The sequence below is a fragment of the Brachyistius frenatus genome, unplaced genomic scaffold, assembly GCF_029030835.1.
Source record: "Brachyistius frenatus isolate BFR_SWC_R1_liver_20210118 unplaced genomic scaffold, ASM2903083v1 Contig_11, whole genome shotgun sequence".
Taxonomy (NCBI): domain Eukaryota; kingdom Metazoa; phylum Chordata; class Actinopteri; family Embiotocidae; genus Brachyistius; species Brachyistius frenatus.
The window spans coordinates 5,435,624-5,460,532 of NW_027210610.1; the positions used below are offsets into that span (position 1 = coordinate 5,435,624).

A 24,909-nucleotide genomic window follows, 5' to 3' on the forward strand; every position below is an offset into this window, starting at 1 on the left:
AGCTGGACCCAGCCAGTCTGCTAGCATGCTGCATGAAAGGGGGTTGGTCCATCATGGGACATGGTGTCAAGTAAGAGACAGTTTCAGAGTTTCACAGTCACAGAGCTAAGTTTACCGCCATCAGAGACACACTACCACGACTCTCTGGGAGTCACTGCCAGTTCCTCAGCTATACTGTTGCCTGTCAGCCTGACTGACCCGACTCTTATTTTTGGCCAACAGTTCACGCCAGTTCATTGTTTTTTTCTTCAGGTTTTTCGGGAGAAGGACAAGCATTCACCATGCAGTCCTGCGCCAGGTGTGGGTTTGTGGTCTACCCAGCCGAGAAGATCAACTGTATTGACCAGGTAACAGAAAGTTTGGCACTGGATTTTTTTTTTTTTTTTTAAATTTTACAATCAACCTCTCACGTGACATACTTGCCAAAGTGTAAAATTGTCTGTTGAATTTGTGTCATTTTTTAAATGTTTTATACGGTAACGATCAGAGAAAAACAAACAGCCTGATACTAGAGTGTAGCACCTCTCAACAAACTGCTAGTTAAATATCAAAAAGTGTATAGATATGACTTCTGAATTAGTTACACGCTTAAACATGCCATGCTGACCATATATTTGGTATAAAATGAGTAACAATGCTTTCCCACCACAATATCACTGATATAATTTATAAATATTTTATGACTTACTACGTGGAAACTACTGCAGTATAAAAACATCTCTGTTAATCTGACCCGTTGCTTTTATGAGATGTCTTAAAACAGCGTGTTAGACAGACAAGAAGTATACAGATTAACAATCTCGGTCAGTGAGTCCATTTGGAAGAACTTGCTGTGATTACTGCTGTTATTCTGTGCTTTGCTGTTTATTAATGAGATGTATAAGAAATGACCTGTCTATGATTTGTTTTTCACTGACATGATAAACTAGACTGAAGTCACGTTTCCTCAGAACTCCAATGTTAAGATCATGTCATGTGTCTACACTTTTGTCAGAACTGGCACAAAGCATGTTTTCACTGTGATGTCTGCAAGATGGTCCTCACCGCCAATAACTTTGTCAGCCACAAGAAGAGGCCATACTGCTCCGTGTAAGTAATCTATGCTTTTTCTATGGTCTAGTATTTGAAAACAGGCAGTAATAGACTTGGGACAACAGTGTCACAGTAAGTGACAATACCGGCATCCTAAATGGCATACATTCATTTTTAATGTTGTAAATATTCTGCTATCACAAACCAAAATGTCTACTGTAAAAAAGGTCTATTAGCTCTAGTTTCCACCAAACTGAATATTGGCGATTGAAATGATGACCATTTTTTTGTATATCTCATCCCTGCAGGCACAATCCAAGAAACAACACATTCACAAGTGTCTATCAGACCCCCGTCAACATCAATGCAAAGAAGCAGAGCAAGGCGAGCAGTGAGGTGAGATGACGTCATGTGCAAAAACACACCAGCAACATACATGCGATACAAAATATGTTCTACTTTCTTCTGACACCGTGTGTGTTGTTGACAGAATGACATGTCACTGTCAATGCCACGAGTAAACTGACCATTTTTCACTGGGTTTATGGTAGAAGTTATTGGTGAATGCATCTCAGCTAAATTTAACAAGAGTAATATTCATTAAAAGTATATCTAAATTATTTTTATTTGGTACAATGATCTTTTTACATACTGTCGGAGATGCCCAATTCTGCTGCACAAACCGCTGATAACCTCACAGATGACAGATTCATGAACCACCAAACAAACAGCTAGAAAACCCGAGATCTGACTCCCGAGCCGATGCATAAATTACTGTCGGTTTAAAAAGGTCTCAATCCCTCTTTACGATTTGAAGAGAGAGAGAGAGAGCTGGATGTCTGCTCTGAGTCCGAGGTGATGGCAGTGGTTTGGAATGGAGAGTGCGGCTCAGGTTATTTCTGTTCCTCTGACAGAGGAGCCCACTTTATATGCTTCAGGGGGCTAAAATTATACATCAGGGAAAACAGCCTTACATCCCTTCCTCTCCTCTGCCCCGCCACCTGTTTCTGTCTGTCCGATTCTGCCTGTGTCTACGAGTTCATGCATTGCTCTTATGCTTATATTAGCGGTAGGCTAGTAAGCTCATCTGCTGCTGCTCTAAGCCACTAGGGGAAATGAGACTTAACATTTTGCTATTTGATCTGAGGGCTGACTTCAAACCACGCATTGTGAAAGTCAACTGAACACTCAAAAAAAAAAAAAAATCTTTCTTTGGCTTATGTGCAGAGGTATTATTGCCTTGTTTTCATTCATTCTTTAGGGATAGTTGACTGGTTTTGAGTTAGCTGTTAAGATCTAGCTCATTTACATTGAGTTTTGAGAGAGAGTTATGTTCATTGATAGTCCTCTAGTAAAGATGCTCTGGAGAGGTCACTCATCAGCCTGGGCTGATTAGCAAACAGCCCAGAGTTTCATCAGTAAGTGCTCCATTTTAGATCTTTCATGACAGGTCTTGTTTCATTTTGATTGGAACATCTCAGTTATGAATAACGGCACACTAATATTATCCCTCCAGCATTAAGCATTCAAGCTCAGGTTCTCCGGCACCACAAGAATAGAGTGATGTTTGGCACTGCAGATAAGGCCTTGTATATTCTTTTGGTTTAAAAATAATGTATTTGTTGTTGAGTAAAAGCATCCAGGTACCAAAAGGGATGCTAAATGTCTTCATGCACATGTCTAGTGTGTCCATGTGTGCATGTGCAAATATGTGCTGGCCTTGGCTTAATGCTTGTTGTCCGTGTGCACTTGTAGCTGAAGTATCGCGAAGATGGCGAACGCTTTATGTCTTCCTTCCACTATGACATGAAGACCATGGAGCTGGAGAAGGCTCGCCTAGCCAATCACATGGCCAGCCAGGTGAGCTCCCGGGAGAGCAACTGGCCATTACACCCAGTTAAAGGGAGTCCCAACCCAAATTTTTATCTTTCCTTAAATAATACAAACTTATTAACCTTTTTATGTTTGGCTTATCTTTAATATATAAAGAAAGCGTTCCTACATCTCTGACTTTTTGTTTGCTGTGACCATAATCCTTTCTGCAAACAACAAAATTATTGCAGGTCAAATAATCAATATTTAGATTTCTTTATACTGGATGTGACAATTTTCAGTAAAACTCTAGTGATCATGTGGGAGAAGAGTGAAACCTCATCTTCTCTTTCTTCTGTTGTAGGATTTAATTTGGGCTAAATATAAACACAGTTTTGTTTCCTCCGTCACTTCAAGTAAACCAGAGAAGAATTAGCCAGGGTTGGCTGATTCAGCAGAATTACCTGTCAGGAATTGTTGGAATTGATCGGGTTTGTGTTCCATATCTAAACAGGCCTTTCACTCCCAGTCTGAGTGCTCACAGCAGCAGACTTGGTATTCAGGGATGGTGACCAACCAGGAGATCGTGACAATGTCTCAGGCACAGAAGACCATCAGCGATGTGAGTACACATATTTTCCTGAGAGAGACACTATATTTCAGTTGTTGTGTTAATATATATTTAAATAAATGTAGTGGTACTGTGGTACTATGGTCTGACAGATTTTGTGCATCTTTGGCAGGTGAATTACACAGAAGAATATGAACAGTCAAAAGGCAGTTTCCCTGCAATGATTACACCAGGTTACCAGGCTGCTAAGAAAGCCAACACCTTGGCCAGCAACGTAAGTGGAGATCATTTACTTTTTAGACCAGGTAGTCAAAATTGAAACATCAGTTGATTCCTTTGTGTCTCTGCAAATGTTTGATGCAATTTTATCCCAAACCAATAACGAAACCGAAGGAAGTTAATTGTTCTCTTTTTCTTCAGCTGGAATACAAAAAAGGACACGAAGAAAGAGTTTCAAAATACACGACATTTGTCGACCCTCCAGAGGTTCTTCTGGCCAAGAAACAGGGACAAATAGTCAGCGATGTAAGCCTTTCATCAAGCCTTTCATTACTAATTTGACTGTTTTTACTTTTGCAAATGTCACTGATATAACATGGTCTTTTTCAGTTGACTAAGTCATCTTAAAAAACTATTGCTGTGTGTATGAATTGTTGGTTTCCTTCCTTCAGTATGCCTACACAGAAGGATACGAGCAGCAGAGAGGTAAAGGTAGTTTCCCAGCACATATCACACCTGGATACAAAATGTCAAAGAAGGCCAGTGAGCAGGCCAGTGATGTAAGAAGCAAAATATATATGCACACCTATGCATACAAAACACTGTCTCAGAGCCCTAACTGGGGCATCCTCCATGCCTTTGCAGCCCTAACATTTGAGGGGTTTTTTCTTCATATTTTTTACCAGATTAAGTACCGTCAGATGTATGAACAGGAGATTAAGGGTAAAGCCAGCGCTGAGGCAGGAGTAGCTGAAGTGGTACACGCCAGGGAAAATGCAGAGAACTACAGCCAGGTAAGAAAATTACTCTTACTGAGAGTTTATATGTAATAACTTTTTGCAAAACAAGTTGAAATACACAGGATTTACAATTATTATATATTGTTTAAAGGTCTGTTATTTGGTCATTCATTCAGTCATGGACATTGAATTTAATCCACAAAACACTTTTAGAAAATAATTTACAGCGCTTTATGAATTACGTGCATATTTTTGTGAATTAGGAATGAATTTAATTAAGAAGATGTCCCTCTATTTGCAGATAGCTTATACTGAAGAGTATGAGCAGCAACGAGGCAAAGGAAGTTTCCCTGCCATGATCACTCCGGGTTATTATCTCGCAAAGAAGGCTCAGGAAAATGCCAGTAATGTGAGTATCAACCTGAATGCAACATGAATATTCACAACAAACTCCTATAAAGTGCTTAATATAGCTGTAACTATCTTTGAAAAACACACTGTCTAGAATGTCCTTATTGAGACATCTCCAGTCTTAACATGTTGCTGTTTTTTGTGTCGACATTGGAGGGTTGAATGTTGTTCAGATAAAAAGGGAGCTTGCGTCAGTTTTCTAAACATGTGATCTAGTTGTCAATGCTGTGAAAACATTGCAGAGTATAGAGTGTAAGAGCTTCAGCTTCATCCATCATCTGGCCTTGTCATCACTGGGTAGAATAGATGAGTGACAACAATGAGCAGATCTCACTGTCATCATTCTCTAAACTCTCGCCCCTGACTGAATTAGACTCTGTGCATGTGTGTGTGTGTGTGTGTGTGTGTGTGTGTGTGTGTGTGTGTGTGTGTGTGTGTGTGTGTGTGTGTGTGTGTGTGTGTGTGTGTGTGTGCGCACGCCTCTGATCTCCCGATCCCACAGTAACACAACATGTTTTCCTCCCGTATGCGTTAAACCATCCTCCATCCCTTTGCAGTTAAAATACAGGAAGGACTTAAAGAAGATGAAGGGCACATCACACTTCCACAGTCTGACCTCAGAGGACAATCTGGCATTGATGAACGCCCGCAAAATCAACAAGCTCGTCAGTGAGGTGAGGCGCACGACCTTCATACAGCACATCTGTGTACTGCACAGTACAACTAGCTTTATCCAGGAAATAGGGTGAGAACGGAAGTTGGATATTGTCTGGATAAAACAGACTTTTAAGTAGCATTTGTCTGTGTACCCAAAAGTGTGGTCAAGGTGTGTGTATGTGTATGTGCGTGCGTGCGTGCGTGCGTGTGTGTGTGTGTGTGTGTGTGTGTGTGTGTGTGTGTGTGTGTGTGTGTGTGTGTGTGTGTGTGTGTGTGTGTGTGTGTGTGTGTGTGTGTGTGTGTTCGGGGGCTGGAAATATTGGGTGTACCGTGTCAGTTTCCAGCAGACACGAAGCCACCCACCCTGCATTTTCACCATCTCTGACATGCCTGTGTGGTGGGGTGACAGTTTGCCTCTAAGGCTGCGGGACATCCCATCAAACTAATGTTACTTCACACAGGAACACAGTGCTTCACTCTACAGCATCTATTCTGAGCCTCAGAAATATGACATACAAATGTTAGCTATTAACGTCTATTCTGAATCTCGCTTTCCAACTAAAAACACACAAAGAAAGACATTTAATTCAAATATTTCTTTTGCTTTTTGTGAATAATGTTTCTGATTTTACTTGAGTGTGACACTATTCTCTGTGTGGTACTTTAGTGGTACAATAAAGGGACTGACAAGTTAAATGGTGCCGGGGTGTCATTGTTAAGCTCAGCAAAGCATTTAAGATGAAGGGTTTATTTCTGTGACTCTTGAGTTATGATGCAGTGTCAGCGATGGTGACTGATTAGTTTACTGTATATTTAGCACTAACATGGAAGAATGCTTGGTACGTTGTTGCCACACAGGGTCAGCACTGACTATCAAAAACAAAGAAAAGGAGTTACAATGAAAAATGTGGCAACTGAAGCTGATTTATTTTTGCATATTCACGAACAGGTGGAGTATAAAAAAGACTTGGAGAACACCAAAGGACACAGCATCAATTTCTGTGAGACACCACAGTTTCAAAATGCTGCCAAGGTTGCTAAATTCACCAGTGATGTAAGTCTATAATGACAAATAGTGTCACATATGCAGCTTTTTAAATATATTTACATCTTATTTTGTAAATGCTTAACAGCCAAGCTTCAACTCCCCACTTTATTCTTAGAGGCAATTACGTTGGACATGCTTTGATGATATAATGTTAAAACATTTGAAATATAACTTATTCATGAAATTATAAGTCGTTGTGTGTCATGATATCAAAATGAATATTATATTTATGTATTACATTAGAAAGCCTAGTTGATTTAGTTTTCTTCATCTTTTTATATTTTGTCAGAACAAGTATAAAGAGAAATACACCAGTGATATGAAAGGCCACTATGAAGCCTCAGGTATTGATAAGAAGACTATGCACGCCATGAAAGCAAGGAAGCTGGCAAGTGATGTAAGTCTTGGTTTCATATTAAATGGCCTCAGTGAATTTTAAATGACTACTTTTCTTTTACCTTAAATTCTCTTTCGTTAGCAAAAATCTCTTAGAACCCATAGAAAATATGGATGTTATATTTCTTGCATGCACAAATGCCTTTTTAATGCATAGCTGATAAGAATGGAATTTTAAACTGTGTTAAAAATAGGTGCTACTGCGCCTGTGAATTCACTGACGTAGTCTTCTTGTGCTGCATATTTCAGATTGCTTATAGACAAGGCTATGAACAGGAGGCTGGTGAATACAACTACCCAGCCACTCTTACACCTGGGTATCAGAGCCAAAGGAAACTGGACCCACTGAAAGATGTACGTTCTCCCAAACCTCATTCATGTGCCATTTTTTACACTTATGTAGGCCACATACATGCGCTGAAATCAATTTCATGTGACTGATTTGTTACAGTATTTGTGAAAACTGTTTCCTTTATGGCTGCAGAAGAACTACAGGCAACATATTGACCAGGTGAAGTACAAGTCAGTGACAGACACGCCTGAGATCATTTTAGCCAAGAAAAACGCTCAGCTCATCAGCAAAGTAAGTAAACAGCGTAACACAGCACAATGCGGGGCACTGATTCTGAGCACTTTAATAAGCACTAACTTTATCAGGGCTCTCTGGCTACACGCTGCACTCATGAGCACTGGGTTAACTGTGGTGTTGTGTAAACATTTGATTCGTGTGTCTTTTAGTCGAATTACAAAGCAGACTATGAAAACTCGAAGCATCAGTACACTCTGTCCAAGGACCTGCCCCAAATCCAAAAGGCCAAAGCCAATGCTGCCTTGTGTAGTGATGTAAGTTAACTCTGAGACACTTTTCACACACCTGCATGCACATGTCTGCCTTCCCACTTGGCATATGCCTGCACAGTTCAAGGCTAATTCTCATAATCGCTTTTATTATTATCGTGATTTGATAATCCATCATTGTCGCTACAGATTAAATATAAAGAGGAGTGGGAGAAGACCAAGTCTAAAGCATGTGACATCGGTGTGGAGGACCTGAGTGTCAAAGCAGCCAAAGCTTCCCGAGATCTCGCCAGTGATGTAAGTAAACACGGACTCGAGATACAGCCAGGCTGCGATGACATCAAAGCAAAAACCTAAGTGGGTTTAATCAAATGTAAGAGCTGGCAAATGAAATTAAGTCAGTTGGTCATGTGTTTCAGATTAAATACAAAGAAACCTACATGAAGAACAAGGAGAAGGCAGTAGGGGTGAACATGAGTGACTCCAAGACTCTGCACTCTCTTCAAGTGGCCAAGATGAACAGCGATGTAGGCAGAAATTACTTTAATCAGTAATTACATGCATCACAATTTATATTTCAGATATATAATAAACAGCATATGACTGACTCAGACAACAACACACAGACTTTGTACATGCTTGCTGAAAACACTAGTGTTTTTGTTACCACTTCAGATTGCGTACAAGAAGGGCTCGAAGGAGAGCCAGGCCCAGTTCAGCCTCCCTCTGGACATGATCAACCTGAGCCACGCCAAGAAGGCTCAGGCCCTCGCCAGCGATCTGGAATATCGCACGAAGCTCCACGACTACACCGTGATGCCTGATGACATCAAGGTCCAGCAGGCCAAAAAGGCTTATTCCCTGCAGAGTGAGGTGAGAGAACTACTAACTTCCCCTCGGGGATTAATAAAGTAACTACCTAACCTAACCTAACCTACTAAGGGATTACTTCAGTGTATGCAGGTTTAGTTTTTATTTTATCTCAACGCAAAAGGAAGAAAACTGGGTGCAAAAAGAAAGGTTTAAGAGGTTGTTGACACTTTTTTCTCCTCTGCTCCACAGAACCAGTATCGTTCAGACCTGAACTGGATGAAAGGCGTGGGCTGGGAGGCTGAAGGATGTCTCAACATTACTCAGGCCAAGAAAGCTGGCGAGCTTCTTAGTGATGTCAGTGCAAATATGTGCTTGTCTGTACAAATTTGAGTTTATTAATGAACTTCATACTGCTTTAAGAACACTGTCTTATCTAATATATCTGCTCTCCTTTTCTCTCAGAACAAATACCGGCAGAAGGCAGACAGCTTCAGGTTCACCCAGGTGGCGGACGATCTCTCCACCAAACACGCCAAGAAAAGCCAGGAACTGCAGAGCAACGTAAGGTCTCCACTTTGAAGATGTAATAATGTATATTTCACTACGCTGCACTCTCACTACATGCATCTTTATGATTTTCCAGTTGGCGTACAAAGCAAACACAGAGCAGATGATACACCAATACACCATGACAAAGGATGAGCCACTTTTCATACAAGCAAAGGCGAATGCGGACCTTCTCAGTGGGGTAAGTTCACTAACCAAGCAATGACACTAACATGGAGCAACATTGGCATCATAATATTCATGAACCGCTCAGACCTTAGACTTCTTCTTAGGACAATGGGCTGAAACAAACTATTTTTGACTGACACCTTATATTGGTTTTGTTGTATCTATTATTGCAGGGCAATCTATCCCACAATGATTTTTTTTTTTATTTTTTTTTTTTAGTTCATTGAGTTTGGTAATGTGATGTCCAAATTTGTCCACCCAACTCATACCTGATTGAAGGCTAATCAGTCAGAGTGATTGAAAACACTTGAGATTGCATAGCCTTTAATTTATAAATGGAAATTAGGTTTTTCTTTTTTTCATTGCACTTTAATTACTGGGATGCTTCCATTCATTTACATCCTATAATGATTATATAAAAAAATATAATGTAATAGCAGCTATGACTCTGCTTTGGTATTTACTGTTGGTCAACAATCAATGGCGAGGATGAGCTTTCCATCTTTATGTCCTTCTTCAGTAAAACATATCATACAGTCCTGATTAGGTGAACTGACTGCTGGTTCAACAAACTGATTTTCTCAGAAAGATAAATCAGTTTAGACCCATTTCAAATCTGCAGCTAAATTTATTTACTGTTCCCATGTGGACCAAACTAAAGTTGATTAACCAAGTATTTAGACAATTATTGAAAGTTAGGGAAATTAAATTAGCATTGAAAATTAACTATATCCTAACTAAAGTTTAACTGTTCAGAAGTTAAGACCCACACAACGTCAGAAACAGAAAGGTCATTCATGATCAATTTGCAGCCTTGCATGGGACCAAATGTCTGCATTTGTCTAATTTCTTTTCATGCGATTCTCACAGTTTGTTATTTTCATGAATAAATGTGAAAAAAAAAATTCGGAAAAGTGAGTGTACACCTGAATGTCAGGTGCATCTGATGCTTTTTTATTTGTCCTTGTAGAAAGTGTACAAGAGCAACTGGGAGAAGCAGAGGGAAAAGGGCTTTGAGCTTCATTTGGACTCTCTCTCCATCCTCACAGCTAAAGCCAAGAGAGACTTGGCCAGTGACGTGAGTCAAATATAAAAACTGTCTGCATAATTTAGCCTGAAGAAAAAAGCTGTATATTTTTCTCAAGTGCAGTAAGTTAAAAAAAATTTAAGTTAGATTTTGTTCTGATATTTGCAGTTCAGTGCATTCCTCAAGACAGGAAAAATACTTATCGTTTTTTAAATCAGATTAAGAAATGACAACATTTTCAGGCCATTTATGTTGTGTTTTCTTGCAGGTCAAATACAAGGAGAATTATGAGAAAAACAAAGGCAAGGTGATTGGCATCAAGTCAGTCAGTGAGGACTCTCAGATGGCTCACTCTGCTCTGGCCACCAAACTACAGAGTGGCCGCCACTACAAAAAGAACTACGAGGATACGAAGAACAAATACAGGTGAAGCTCTAGACCGACCTTGGTGTGGCCTTTTTAACATGTTCTTGGTTCTTCAGACCCAGATTGATGTAATACTACAGATGGGATGTCAAGTAAAGGGCGTTAACTGTAGTTCAGTAGCTGGCAGGATAAACAGCAGATCACTGAAGATTCAAGATTTGCAAATGCCTCTCATTTCAACTATGTCTTTATCACACTGTCTTGTTCAATTAATTGGCCAAAGACGGCATTCAATTAATTTAACTGATTGGAATGGCAATTAGAGAGATCATTATGATCTCATTGTCTGTCGCTAATTGTCCTTGCCCTCTGGTGAAATAAGTGCAGATGTGTGCCTCAGAGGGAGTTATGTGTGTGTGTGTGTGTGTGTTGTAATGATTCGAGAGGTCTAAAATTCCTGAAAGAGGTAAAAGGTCATAATTCAACATTCAGTATCAATTTAAGAGGCAATTACTGACTGACAGAAGCTATTAGAAAGACACAAATTGAATCTGTTGCTGACATTGTGGCCAATAAAGTGCTTTACGTTCATGACAGCAGTAATTTGGACATCTTGTTTCAAAAGGTCACACAAGCACTGACTCACGAATAAAAGAGTCTCTTCCTGAGGCAATAGACCACATAGACAATCACCCTGACAAAGTCCAGAGCAGGATGAACTACTATAGTATCCTTCTTTTTGGGTGGGAATAACCCCAATTACCAAAGACTTGAAATCTTGTGTCATTTTGGATGAAAACTCCTCATTTACCTCACTTGTGACACATTCGCTTGTCCCCAGTGTTTCTCTGGATATGATGAACATCAGCCATGCTAAGAAGGCCCAAAACCTGGCAACCGAGACCAATTACAGGACTGTCCTCCATGAATACACCACTCTGCCAACTGACATGAACGTGGCCTGGGCTAAGAAGGCCTACGGACTCCAGAGTGATGTATGTCTCATTTTGGGATTTTCAAACGGCAACTTTTTTTTTTTTAAACCAAAACGTATTAATCAACCACTAGATTGTATGATTTGTCTTTTGAAATTAATGTGTGTGTATCTTTTAGAAACAGTACAGGTCTGATCTGAACTGGATGAAGGGCGTCGGCTGGGAGGGCTCAAAATCTCTGGATGTCCGGCAGGCGAAGAAAGCCGGAGACCTGCTCAGCGAGGTAAAGTCTGACTCTGTCAACCAGATTGCATTGCTGAAATTAGTGTTTCAGTCCTTGACCTTCATTAACATTAACCTCATTCATGGTAATTATATTGGGAGTCAAATGTAATTCAGACCAATTATTATACCGTGTTTAATTAACCACTCTTAAGTGCTATTAATATCTATAATAACTATGTCGGTGAATTAGCACAGAGGCCATGAGAAAGTGATACGCACAATTGTGTAACGTGCGACTGGAGGGCACATAGCTAGGTTTACGGCTCGGGTCAGAGTTTATTTAAAGATCCCCGGATCATTCCAGTTCCCTACAAACTGGGTTAAGTGCATGCATATACCCTGCTACGACAAGTGACCAGACTAATTATAGTAACAGAACATATTACATATCAAAAAGATCTACAAACTAGAGCTATGTCTTTCTTTGTTGCTCTGTGGTCACATTTGTGCTTCAGCTTGCATTCAAATAATACATTGCAAACACAGAAAAGTGTAACAGTGGATGGTGTGAGTGATGTCATTTGTTTCATCCAAAAGGAAAAGTGTGAAGCATCACCATTAAGGCTGAGTGTCCAGTTTCCTTGAAGTTCTGAGTGCATTATTTGGGTACCACCGGGCTCAGGGGCTGCATTACAGACAGATATAGATATGTAAATCGGAAATCTGATCCGTTTGGTGTTTTGAATTACATTCATACTTAAGAAATTAGAGGAAAAAAGTCTGACATTTTCTAAAAATGCGATCTAAGACTCTGATATAGTGAAATATCGTAATCTACTATGTGTTTTAGCAAAATTAGTTTTCCTAACCCATCACCACAATAATATATGTATTGCACCAATTTTATATTAACATACTGTATATTGCTTTCAAGTTTTTTCTGATACAGTAAAGATAGGGGAATGACTTGCAGCAAAACTCCAGCACACTTGGGAGTCAAAGCTGAGGCTCGGCTGCTGAGGCCATTTTTGCCAATGTGGTTTGCACCCCAACCAATTGGTCATTAGCTCGCCCTCATATAATATTTTAAATTGAATCATCCTTCCTAGTGGTAGGATCTTTCTATGTAAGGACTGACCTGCCAATGGTACATAGAAATCTTTCTGTGGCACATTTAGTGCTGACTGGAAGCACCGCACTCTATTCATAACCTCATTAAAAGCAGCCACTTATTTAAAGGGTCTTCCAGTCTGGGTAACCAACTTTAGACCATGAAATGACAGACTGAACTCAAATAGAACAGAAGAGATCCCAGAGCTCCTTCTGAGCAGGCGTTATTCTATTTATGTAGACGTATCAGCTACTGTGTGTCCGTATCCAACAAAAATGTTTTAATTACAGACACTTTCCTTTGTTTTAAAATTTTCCCACTCAGCTGGTACCAAAGTTTCTGATACTATTGCACCCTCTACTGTCTGTTAAATATAGATGTATGTATATTTTTCTCTAGAAAAAGTACCGTCAGGATGTGAGTGCTCTGAAGTTTACCAGTATTGAGGACACTCCAGAGATGATCCAGGCCAAACTCAGCAACAACCTGGCTGTTGATGTAAGTTCAGCTGCCATTTGTATACTCCCAGTTATTTGTTTAAATCACAAAATGCAGAATGCAGCTAAAATGCAGTTGATATGATATAAAAGGCACATCTGTGATTGCAATTATAACTACAAAGCTTTCCCCAATTTGCTTCAGTTTACTTGTAATCTTAATTTTTGGATTGAATTTAGTGGCTAGCACATCCAACTACAGAAGTGATTCCTCTTATTAATATAAATCTTGATATGAGTAATGCAAACAGTAGCATACAGACTTTCTAATAGTACCTCAGGGTGATCGGGTTTCTGTGGTAAAGTGCACGATTAGTTAAGCTGTTTTTTTCTCCTTTACAGAGGCTGTACAGGAAGAAGGGTGAAAACATGAAGCACAACTACACGCTCAGTGGAGAGTTGCCTGAGATGGTGCAGGCCAAACTCAATGCCGTGAACATTAGTGAGGTAAAACCAAGTTTTGCAAGAACTCACACACTGACTCATTAAATTTAGTCATTCCATGTGGCCAGCAGACATTTTGTAAGGTTTTACTGGTGGAACAGAGTTTAAATTGTACATTTACTGTGTGCATTTTCAGAGCCGTTACAAGGAGTCTTGGACGAAGATACGAGATGGTGGTTACAAGTTGCGTCTGGATGCCATTCCTTTCCAGTCCGCCAAAGCATCTACAGACATCCTCAGTGATGTGAGGTTCCACTTAACTGTGACTTTAAAATGTTTGCAAGAGTCGCTGATTATTTTGTAACACACAAAGTAGCCTTTAAACTTCCCAGCAGGTTTCACGGCTGTCTGTAACACTTAGTCAAATTAATTATCGTATTCACAGCCGGCCTCTTGTTTTATTCAGTGGTGAATTGACACAATATGAAAATTTTGCCCATATGCTCAACACATTTTTTTTTTTTAAACATCTCATTTTATTCCTATCGTGTCCCTGATGTGTCCTTTCAGCAAAAGTACAAAGAAGAGTTTGAGAAGACTAAAGGGAAGATGATCGGACTGAAGGGGCTGCAGGATGACCTGAACATCGCTCACTCAGTCCACGCCAGCAAGCTACAGAGTGATGTAAGTGCTTCCTCACTGTATTTCTGCTGGTAAAAACAATAACATACCTGCAGTGCTACATGCTCTCCACCTATTTCCTCCCCTCTAGATTAAGTACAAGCAGGACTCGACGAAGGGGCTCTCAAAGTTCCACCTGCCCATGGACATGATGGAGGTTGCACACGCCAAGAAGGCCCAGTTGCTGGTCAGTGATCAGGACTACAGGCTGTCGCTGCATCAGTACACCTCGCTGCCCGACGACATGAAGCTGCAGGCCGCCAAGAGAGCGTACGCTCTGCAGAGTGAGGTAAGAGGGATAGTACACTCCTGCAGACAGCTTTTTATTTATTTATATATATACTAGTCTCCTTTATTACTCTGCCATAAGGTCACAGGAAATGGGCTCGGTGTGAGAAATGAAGGCGTTTTCAAAGTTGCTACATAATTTATAATGTTAAATTTTTTGCAAGTATTAAATAAAAGGGACTTTATGTGCTACATTTAATGCAACTTTTGTTATATATATATATATTACATATTACTATTTCTGTTTTCTTTTTATGTAATCACATTCATTTACTAATTGCCAATGTTTGTGGTTCAGATTTACCGTGCCAATGTCAGCAGTTATGTAGACTAAAATATATGAAATAAATTGTTAGTTTCTGATACTCAAATTAATTTGACCGGTAATTCAATTTCATTTTCATAATAGTTAGCACAAAATCTACTAGACAAAATGAGTATGAAAAGCTAAAAAAAAAAAAAGAGATTTTAAACAGTATATATATTTCACAGCAAATAAGTGTTTCACCCTCAGTATTTTGTTGGAGAAAAGTTTTAGGAAAAACTAATACTCGAAATGGATGTTTGAAACTTTTTTTTTTTTTTTTTTTTTTTTAAAGTAATCTGTTTTTTTGTACTCCTTTCAGAAAGTGTATCGTTCTGACCTGAATTACCTTCGGGGTGCAGCCTGGATCGCCACTGGAGCTCTGCAGATTGAAGGGTCAAAGAGGGCCACAGACCTCATCAGTGATGTGAGATGTTATTTTTCATATTCAAAATCTTTTGTGCACTGCATATACACTCCTGCATATACTGTAGGTGTTAACATTCATTGTAATTTTTTATTTTAAATGCGGATTTTGTTGTTAAGTAAGTTTATTTCCCATAAAATCAACAAAAACGTCAGAGACTAATTTAGTGATTCTTTCTGCAACAGAAAAAGTATCGTCAGCAGCCGTACAACTTCAAGCACACCTCTGTCGCCGACTCTCCAGATATCATCCACGCCAAACTCAGTGGACAGATCACAAACGAAGTGAGAAAATCAACTTACTGTTTTAGTTCTGTTCCAGTGAACTTTCTCCAGATTTTCAATGTTGTTGCTTTTGATTTAGTTAAGTTGCACATACCTGTCTATGTTTTTAGCAAATATCATGATGACAAAACATATTTCATCCCTCTCTGTCAGCGTTTGTACAAAGAGAAAGGGGTGAATGACCAACACAGCTACACTATTACAGCTGAGAGACCAGAGATTACTCAAGCAAAGATCAACGCAGCCAACTTTAGTGAGGTACTGTTAGTTCCTGTGGCCTGTACACTATACAGTATACTGTAAACAATTTATTTTTCTGTGTGTAATTCTAAGTTTAATGTTCATTTGTTCTGCTGCAGATAAAGTACAAAGAGTCCTGGCACACTCTGAGGGCTCAGGGCTACAAACTCACCATGCAGGACATCCCCTTCCAGGCTGCCAAGAGCTCCACAGGCATCGCCAGTGATGTAAGTTCATACTCGACTTTAAGCAAATCGTACTGTCATCTGGTGAGGTACATAAAATAACACCAAAGTCTGATGTAGATTGAAATTGGTCCAAAATATACAAAAGAGAGACCACATGAATCTACTGATTGCATATAATACAACGTAAAAATATAGTGCAAACAAATACAACAGCACAGCAAACTACGGCATTTATAAAAGAGTCTAATCAACCCTGAATAAGTTCATGTCCATTCTAAGCTTCAGAAAAGGAGGACAGTTTTTCAAGGCATTGAACTGGATTGATCAAAAATGTTGATGAATATAGCTAGTATTCCTCTTGCAGGGTATTTAGGATTGACTTTATATCAAACTGCAATTAAATGTTGAACTAGAGTGCACTAACCGAACCTGTGTCTCTGCAGTACCAGTACAAACACAACCACCTGCTGGAAAAGGGGAAACACATTGGGTCCAAAAGCGTCCTGGACGACCCGCGTCTCCTGCACTGCCTGCAGGCGGGCCGGCTGGCCAGTGACCAGGAGTACCGCCGGGATGCACTGACAACCAGCAACCAGTACCACCTCACCCCAGACATGATTCATCTGGTGGCGGCTAAGAACGCCCAGGCGCTGGCCAGCGATCAGGACTACAGGAAGAAGCTGCACAAGTACACAGTGCTTCCTGATGACATGAAGGTCATGTGGGCCAAAAAGGCTTACAACCTGCAGAGTGAGGTGAGAGGTGGAGATAAGGAAGAGGAAAAACGACATTACTTATACGATGCAACTTGTCTGACACATTTTATTTCTTTATATTTAGAAACTTTACAAGTCAGACCTCAACTTCATGAAAGGAGCAGCCTGGGACGGAGTGGGGGCACCTCAGCTGGAGTCAGCCAAGAAGGCCGGAGAACTTATAAGTGATGTAAGTATATGTGGAAAATTGTGTTAGTTAAAATTCTATCTTGAAATTATGATAGCAAAAATTATTTTTTGATCAAATAGATTTTTTTTTTATATTTCATCTATCATACTTGTTGTTAAATTTCTTGTTGAATTGAACTTTTTCATGGAATCTAAATTATATTTCAAAGCCTTCGACTGCCAGGGATAAAATTATATATCTTACCATCTGTGCTTAAATGTATTTGGTTTTCCCTCATGCAGAAGAAGTATCGTCAGCTGCCAGACAAGCTGAAGTTCACCCAGGTTTCTGACTCTCCTGACATCGTCCACGCTAAGATGAGCTATCAGCAGTGCAGTGAGGTAGGATGAAGAAATAATTTAAAGTCTCATTCCACTTTAGGGGATGTTTGTTGTTTTAACTGGAAAATGTTGTACATATAGATCTTGATAACCTGCTCATGTCTTTGTGTCTTGTCCACTACAGAGGCTGTACAAATCCGGAAAGAATGATGACATGCATAAGTACACCTTACATTCGGATGATCCAGACTTTATTCGGGCCAAGATTAATGCCCAGCAGATTAGTGATGTAAGCCGCATATCAGACACGGAGCTAAACTACAAGCAAAATCATTGAAAATCCTTGTAAAAAGATGCGAAGATCTCTTTCTAATACTTTTATTTTCAACATTCTTTTCCCATGAAGAAAGTTTACAAGGCATCTGGGGAGCAGGTGAAGACATTGGGCTATGACCTGAAGCTGGACGCTATTCCCTTCCAAACTGCCAAGGCCTCCAGAGAAATCGCCAGTGATGTGAGTTGATGTGATGGTTCAGCTGATGAACATAAAATTGTGCCTCCTAAGTGCCTCCTAATTTTGGGTCTCCTAATCTTAATCGTACACCCCCTGAAAAAAATCCCAAGTTTTTTTGTTTTTGTTATGTTCCTTTAACTAATTTAAAGGTTCAGCACATTGAGGGACCGCCATGTTCTTTTAATGTACTGTTTTACTGCTACAGTAAACGGTAGCTTCATATAAGATCTATAAACTGTCTGAAAACTGAAAACTATCTCTTCCTCCCTCTCACAGTTCCGCTACAAGCAGTCGCATCTGAAGGAGAAGGGCCAGCAGGTGGGCCTGCGCTGCGTAGAGGATGACCCGAAGATGGTGCACTCTCTGGCAGCCAGCAAACTCCAGAGCAACCTGGAGTACAAACGTCAGTCCAAGGAGGATCGTGCCCACTTCAAAATCCACGCAGACCAGCCCGAGTTCCTGCAGGCCAAAAAGAGCCAGGCTCAGGCTAGCAACCTCACCTACCGACACAAGCTCCACGACTACACCTGTGACGCCGAACAGCTCAATGTCAAGCACGCCAAGCAGGCCTACAAGCTGCAGAGTGATGTAAGTCTTGGTACATCAACAGTAGGCGGATGAATGAGTCTTTGGAGGTGGCTTTGCTTTTGCCACTATCTTCATTATTTAATTCACGTGTATTCATTATATCTACGTACGTGTCGGAAGATTTCGTTTAATTTTAAGGAGGAAAATCTACTCTCAAGTGCCCGAAAGGCCCCATGTTATCTCAATGGCAAATAGCTGATGTGGTAATATACAACTTAACTCAAATTGAAACCTCTTATAAAGGGCCAAAACGTATATTTTGATATACAATTTCAATCTATATAAATCTTAGTAGTCCATGCCTTTAATGTAGCTCTATTCCTTATTTTCATATTGACAATGGAGCTAATCAATAGTGTACCTGGAGGTCAAAGACTCATCCTCCAACTTTGTCAGTTCTCTTCAGTTTTATGGACAATTTTAGCATATTTCAGCTCATTGTTTTAGATTTGTAGCCCACAACCCACTTGCGTTGGTTGACTCTTCTGTTTGTTTGTTTTTAGCTTGTTCCACTGAAAAAAAATTCAGTTATTGCCGGTTTAAACAAACTTATTTCATCAAATTAACAAATTGTAAATGGCATAGAGCAAACCTGAGGCAGGGTAGTATTCAAATGTAGAGATAATGATTATTTTTTTGGGACTCAGGGCAAAGGGCATTGGAAGGACAATTGTGATAAATGAAAAGCATTTATTTTATGCACTTATGAAGTAGAAAGGAGTAACAAACTGAGGTCCCACAAATAATTTTTGCTGTATCATCAGCCAATAACGTTGGATGCTTATAGTGAGAGGAAAACTCCACCACAGAAATTTCCTACAACTCTATTTGTTCCACTTTGTTGCAGGTGAACTACAAGTCGGATCTGAACTGGACCAGAGGAGTGGGCTGGACCCCTCCTGGCTCTCACAAGGCTGAGCTTGCCCGCCGGGCAGCAGAGTTGGGGCTGGCCGAGGGAGTTAGCGCTGACGAGGCTATTGCAAATTATCAGCACATGTTGATGGTGAGAGAACACAAAAAGTAGATTCCAACAATCTACTTTTTGTGACAAGAAAATTCATAGCATCCAGATTCTTTAAAAGTGATCTTGTTAACTTCCTCCATGTTCGTCTTTCAGCTGCATCACCAGCAGCAGATGGAGCAGCAGCAACAGATGGAGCAGCAGCAGCAGCAGCAGCAAACTTCAGAGCAGGTGGAGACCAGCGAGGAGATTCAACAAGGCATCAACATGGATGCAATGGATGTCCTTCATGTCAAGAGGAAGAAGACCATTCAGACCGTCCAGAAAAAGTCCACCACCATGACTTCATTCAGATCCATGGAGAAGAAGTCCAGCACCACATCGTCCTCCTCATCAGCTGCCCTCCAGGGCACAGCGATGACGGCTTTGACTAGTAAAGCGGCTGCGATAGAAGAAGCGTAGATCAGAGGCGGTTTTATATATGACAGAGTTGAAGATGTCCACTCTCAGAAAGTGTTTTTACTGAGTGGTTTATTTTACTACTTTGATGAGGTAACCATTGTGACACTGTAGTTCCATGAGATGCCACAATAGTGTCAAACAGAGCTGTGCTGTAGGTGCAACAATGAGCTGTGATGTAGAGTTCATATGATTAAGAAGTAGATTAAGTACGTTGAACCAGGACAGGACTTGTCATGTTTGTTAGAAGGATTGTCGATGTACGTGTTGAACAAAAAAGAAGTCAGGATTTAAGAATGCATTTTTGACATTTTATTAGAACATTTGGGTTAAATTGCCCCTGAAGGACCATTTTTCAACACCAGTGTAAGCAAAAACTTACCAGATTACCAAAACTGAATGAAGGTTGTTGCAGGAGAAAAGTCAAACTGAATGAAATGCTGAAAGTTAGAATTTTGCTTTCGTATATTGAGTGTGTTCAGAAGACAAATAGCTGGACCAGGGATTGCTGTATGGCCAGCAAAGTCAAAGTGCAAAGGATTTTAATTTTTTTTTTTTTTAATCTTTAGTAAATAAGACATGCTGCAAGTTTAAATAAACAAGGCACAGACAAAACCTTGTTGCAGCCATGGAAAGCAGGTCTGATGATCTTGTGCACTTTGAGCCAGGCTCAGTGACAAAGAAGTACCGGCCTACTGAAATGTGATCTACTTCTGTCTGGCAGGTTCAGCTTTGTGAGTTTGTAACAGTGCCTCTTTTAACTCAAAGCTGGGCTGGGAGTAAATGCTTGGTTTTATTGCGGGTAAAATAAATCATTTTTTTCAAGGCAAAGTTGGTCTCGGTCTCTTTCTCTTCACAAATTAAGGAGGATTTGTGCGTGCCGAGTGAAAACACACGGCAAACAGAGATAATTCAGTTGAATAATGTTCAATTGATCTTGCTTTTGATCCAGCTGAGGAATGTGTGGACGTTGGCGTAGACACCAGGCTTGTTCTTCTGACCACAGCCGTCACCCCAGCTCACCACACCAGTGATGTAATGTGTGCCGTTCTGCTTGCACACCAGCGGACCACCCGAATCCCCCTGCAGTGTTAATAACAGCAGGTTAGGACAAAGAAAATTCTCTGCAGAGGTCAGCTCAAGAAATAATTAATGCATCTAATGCAAGACTGATTCCAGGAAAGGAATATAAATTGTTGGTTTCAGTTCAGTAAGAGCAGCCTTGAAGTGGGCCGTGTGACTGTATTACCAGCCGTTGCATGAAGATTCTTCAAAGAACATACACACCTGGCAGGAGTCGATGCCTCCCCGCAGGGTCCCTGCACAAAACATGCCGTCGTCCAGCACATTTCCATAGATTTGAGGAGCTCTGCATCGCTCTTGAGAGATCAGGAGGACACGCGCATCCAACAGCTGACTGCTGTAACGCTCTGAGAAGTACGTCAAAGCAAATTGAAAGTAAATTGACTGTGGAATGTGGACAAGTTAAACTGGAAAGTGACAATTAGAGCATTAAAACAAAACTAATTGTGATGTTTTTCTCAAGAAATGTATATGGAAACTGTCGTAGCATATTTTCAAAATCTTTTGTGAAGACAACCAAAAGGAAAGCATAAGCTTTTTTCACCAAAATAATTTGTTTGTATAATATAAGTTCTTTTGATAAAATAAGAGCATTACGGGTTTTAGTGGCTCCCCATCCAGAGATCACACACTCCTTTCCTGCTGGGAAGGTCTGGTCTGGGAGACAAACTGTCTTCACGAAGTGGGTTTCCTTTGCGCAGTAAGGACTGTCCGTAACTTTGAGTTTAAGCAGAGCTACACGAGAAAGTAGTACATGCGATAACTGACATGAATTATTGGATTTGTAAACTCATTAATCATCTCGTCAAAAAAAAACATTTGAACCAAGAATTAATGACTTGAAGGTTTAGATTTAGAAAGTTTACCTACATTTTGTGCAGTTTGTAAAGGCTACTTTATAAATAGTGTATTACATCAGCTGATGTGCACCAAACCTGTATCTGCATTGTTTACAGTCTGTTAATGGCCTGGGATTAAAAATGTGACAAACCTATGTCGTTGTAAAGAGCCACAAAAGTCTGCCTGAAGTTCTCATGAGCAATGGTTTCTATCACTGGGATGGTCTGGTCCATTTCCTCCGGTTTATCAATGTTTACTCCTCCCAACACCACTTGGAAGTCATTGTTAGAGTCACTGAAAACAGGAAAAAGAAATTTAAAAAAAGTTATCTTAAAGCAGAACTATGAATAAACCGGAAATGGAAATGCAAAAACCTACATGCAGTGAGCAGCAGTGAGAACCCAGCAGGATGTGAGGAGGATACCACCACACATGTGCTGAAACCCAAAGGATGACCCTTTGGGTCTGCTCTGCACGGACACCTGCCAGGGGTGGGCCCCTGGGAAAGACTTGCTGCCCCCATAAATCCTGCTAGTGTGAGAAGGCTGGGATCTTCCACACTGGGAGAACTGGGAAGAACCAGGAGTGACTGGTGTGGGTGGAGGAGTTGGAGCTGGGGCTGAAGAACATCAGGAAAAAGTGAAAATAGTGTGAGCATAAATGTATATATAGAGTATGCAGTGAGCTTATACTTGAATATTCAGTATACACTCTATGTATATGTGTTTTTGTGTTTGTTTAAAGCAATCACTTTCAGAGCATTTCTTGACATTGCAGTAGTGCCACTGCAGTTTGCCTTGCATTTTAATAAAACACCAAGGCCTGTCATCCCCATCTGGGTTCCTAAAATGAAAAGTAAATAATAAAATCAAAATAATAGAATGAATAAACCATCTTTATATAGACATCTAAATGAGTAACGAGTAAAAGTATTTAAGTTTATTGATTCTAGAGCAACAACTGGTGATTTATATAAGAATAGATGTGTTACCGATAAACATTCAAATAGGCTGATACTGGCCAGACACATATACTTTTAACTTTTTCTGAACTGATATTGAGGTATAGAGTCATAAATAAATAAAAAATACAACCTAAAGTAATTGGTGTAAAACAAGGTGGACAAATGAAAATAATAATTTAATGAGTGAACAGTGAAATACCTGCAGTGGTTGTTATAATCCAGACCAGTGACGTTTGAGTATGAGGTGAAAGGATCCTGCCCGTTCAGCACAATGAAATAAGAATGCCAGTCCAGACACTCCTCCCCTTCTTCTGTTGTACTAACTACACCCCTGTATGACTCTCCATTTCCCATATAACAGTCGCTGGGAGCTACACAAAACATGATAGAGGTTTAACGGTTACTGAACTTTGTGAAATAGCGTAATCATCAAAAATGACATACTGTCAGTGAATGTGATGGCTGATTTAGGTCTTATGAAAGAAGTCTGTACCAGTTCCACAGAACCTCCCAGTATATCCATCTGGACAAGCACAGTGATAGCGGCGTTTCCCTTTCAAGCAGGAGCCTCCGTTCTGACATGGGTTGGGTTCACAGGGAGATGATGGCACTGAAGTAGACAAAGTAAACACTTCATTAGTATTGGGATATGGTTATTAGTTATCATGTATATTGTGGAGCAGCTGAGATTTTGTACATCATGTTGTTTGAAACACTCACATCTCTTGCAGTCTGGGCCTTGGTACGGAGGTTTACACTTGCACTCATAAAATGGGTGTTTATTCAGGTTCATGACACAGTCACCATGACCACATTTGACATTCTCGCAAATATTTCTCACTGAAGAACAAAACGGGTTATCAATACCAAAAGTTAGTTATCAAACAAGGTTAAATTACAACTCATGCAGCATGTGTTAGCTGTGCACTTTAACATTAAGGGTATAACATAAAACTGATAACTTTTATAGATGATTAAACTGGAATAATAAACTCAAACAACAAAACTGTAACTGAGAATTAAAATGAAATCTAGGATTGCAACTCTGAGAAAGTAGAAATTGAGTGTGAAGCAAAGTTTGGAATTCTCTCCTACCTTTCTGACACCTTTTGCCGATGTAAGGCTCAGGACAAAAGCATGTGAATTCTGTGTCAGATATACTTTGGCAGGAGGCACCATTGAAGCAAGGGTTTGGATCACAAACATCTGGAAATGGCAAGAAAGAGTCATTTTGGAGTGACAAAATAGTGTAAATTTAGAAGTAAGACAGAAACTCAGTCCACAATCACACACAGTGTTTCAGGGGCCACTTACTAGATTCTTCCAGGAGATCAAACAACCAGTCGTTCATATCCAAAATATAATCGGGGCCATCAGTGGGGATGTCAATCTCATAATCCACGTCTGCCAAGAACAGAGAGCTGTTTAAACACAGGCATTTTGCAACAAACAGCAGTATTGACATGGATCCTGTCTCATTTGAGTTGAAGGTACAATTATAAAGCACTTCTTTGGAAAGAGGGAAATAAATTCAAACTTTACTTAAAAAATGTGGAAAACAAAACAAGCATTTAAACCACATTTTACACTAAGATAATAATAATTATCTGCCATTCCACTTCACCTTAGAATTACACTATATTTTATGTTTAACAAAAGTAATAAAATAAAATAAAACATTAGACATCTCATAACACAATTTCAACTAAAATCATAACTCGTGTCTATGTTTCTAAGAAATAGATTAGTAAGTGGTGCAAATATGAAGATGAAGTCTGTCAGCAACACCACAGTTCAGCTGAAGAAAGACTTACAGATGGCATCCAGCTGAAATGACAACAATACAAGGGCAGAACGAATCATGAGTAAAACTTATCCTGACAAAAATGATCAGCTGAATTGATCATAACAATATCAACAGACTTACATTCAGAGAATTTCCATGCACAGTTAGTACACTGAGGAACATGAACAGGGCTCCTGCAGCCAGCATGGTGCGGTGTGTCATTCTCCTCTCAGAGAAGATGACTGAAGATCTGCTGTTGTACCCCCAAACTCGCCCACTGATTCACTGTCAACCTTTAG

At 40.0% G+C, this 24,909-nt stretch overlaps 2 protein-coding genes across 3 annotated transcripts; one reads left to right on the forward strand and one right to left on the reverse strand.

The window, feature by feature from the left end:
• Window positions 1–114: 114 nt before the first annotated feature.
• On the forward strand, window positions 115–20,768 carry nrap (nebulin-related anchoring protein). Of its 2 annotated transcripts, XM_069691717.1 has the most exons (43): window positions 115–347; window positions 995–1,089; window positions 1,341–1,428; window positions 2,788–2,892; window positions 3,359–3,466; window positions 3,588–3,689; window positions 3,836–3,940; window positions 4,087–4,194; window positions 4,321–4,428; window positions 4,676–4,783; window positions 5,343–5,459; window positions 6,392–6,496; window positions 6,780–6,887; window positions 7,136–7,240; window positions 7,371–7,469; window positions 7,625–7,729; window positions 7,874–7,981; window positions 8,104–8,211; window positions 8,360–8,557; window positions 8,747–8,851; window positions 8,960–9,058; window positions 9,141–9,245; window positions 10,203–10,310; window positions 10,528–10,685; window positions 11,467–11,620; window positions 11,739–11,843; window positions 13,296–13,394; window positions 13,736–13,840; window positions 13,974–14,081; window positions 14,348–14,461; window positions 14,550–14,747; window positions 15,373–15,477; window positions 15,663–15,761; window positions 15,915–16,019; window positions 16,121–16,228; window positions 16,633–16,944; window positions 17,030–17,134; window positions 17,377–17,475; window positions 17,600–17,704; window positions 17,822–17,929; window positions 18,206–18,517; window positions 19,365–19,520; window positions 19,635–20,768. In XM_069691717.1, the coding sequence occupies exons 1-43, from the start codon at window positions 282–284 to the stop codon at window positions 19,938–19,940; spliced, it is 5,424 nt and encodes a 1,807-aa protein (XP_069547818.1). In that variant the 5' UTR covers window positions 115–281; the 3' UTR covers window positions 19,941–20,768. The 2 variants fall into 2 exon arrangements, with proteins under 2 accessions (XP_069547818.1, XP_069547819.1); XM_069691718.1 differs by lacking the exon at window positions 2,788–2,892.
• Window positions 20,235–24,304, reverse strand: habp2 (hyaluronan binding protein 2). Its single transcript, XM_069691723.1, has 11 exons — window positions 24,139–24,304; window positions 23,920–24,030; window positions 23,545–23,664; window positions 23,318–23,434; window positions 23,024–23,195; window positions 22,612–22,703; window positions 22,239–22,479; window positions 22,012–22,154; window positions 21,618–21,755; window positions 21,225–21,367; window positions 20,235–21,020 (listed from the first exon to the last, which is right to left on the reverse strand). Exons 1-11 carry the CDS (start codon window positions 24,287–24,289, stop codon window positions 20,865–20,867), a joined length of 1,584 nt encoding a protein of 527 aa, XP_069547824.1. The 5' UTR covers window positions 24,290–24,304; the 3' UTR covers window positions 20,235–20,864.
• Between the last annotated feature and the right edge of the window lie 605 nt (window positions 24,305–24,909).

What these genes read in the sequence shown, in the direction of transcription:
- habp2 (XM_069691723.1), bottom strand. Translation starts at nt 24,289, where the DNA reads ATGTCAATACTGCTGTTTGTTGCAAAATGCCTGTGTTTAAACAGCTCT. An exon ending in GATTATAACAACCACTGCAG is followed by an intron (nt 22,704 to 23,023) that starts GTATTTCACTGT and finishes TTTTCATTTTAG; the next exon opens with GAACCCAGATGGGGATGACA. An exon ending in ATGGGGAGCCACTAAAACCC is followed by an intron (nt 21,368 to 21,617) that starts GTAATGCTCTTA and finishes CGTACTTCTCAG; the next exon opens with AGCGTTACAGCAGTCAGCTG.
- nrap (XM_069691717.1), top strand. Translation starts at nt 282, where the DNA reads ATGCAGTCCTGCGCCAGGTGTGGGTTTGTGGTCTACCCAGCCGAGAAG. An exon ending in GATACGAAGAACAAATACAG is followed by an intron (nt 10,686 to 11,466) that starts GTGAAGCTCTAG and finishes GCTTGTCCCCAG; the next exon opens with TGTTTCTCTGGATATGATGA. An exon ending in ATGCCGTGAACATTAGTGAG is followed by an intron (nt 13,841 to 13,973) that starts GTAAAACCAAGT and finishes GTGCATTTTCAG; the next exon opens with AGCCGTTACAAGGAGTCTTG.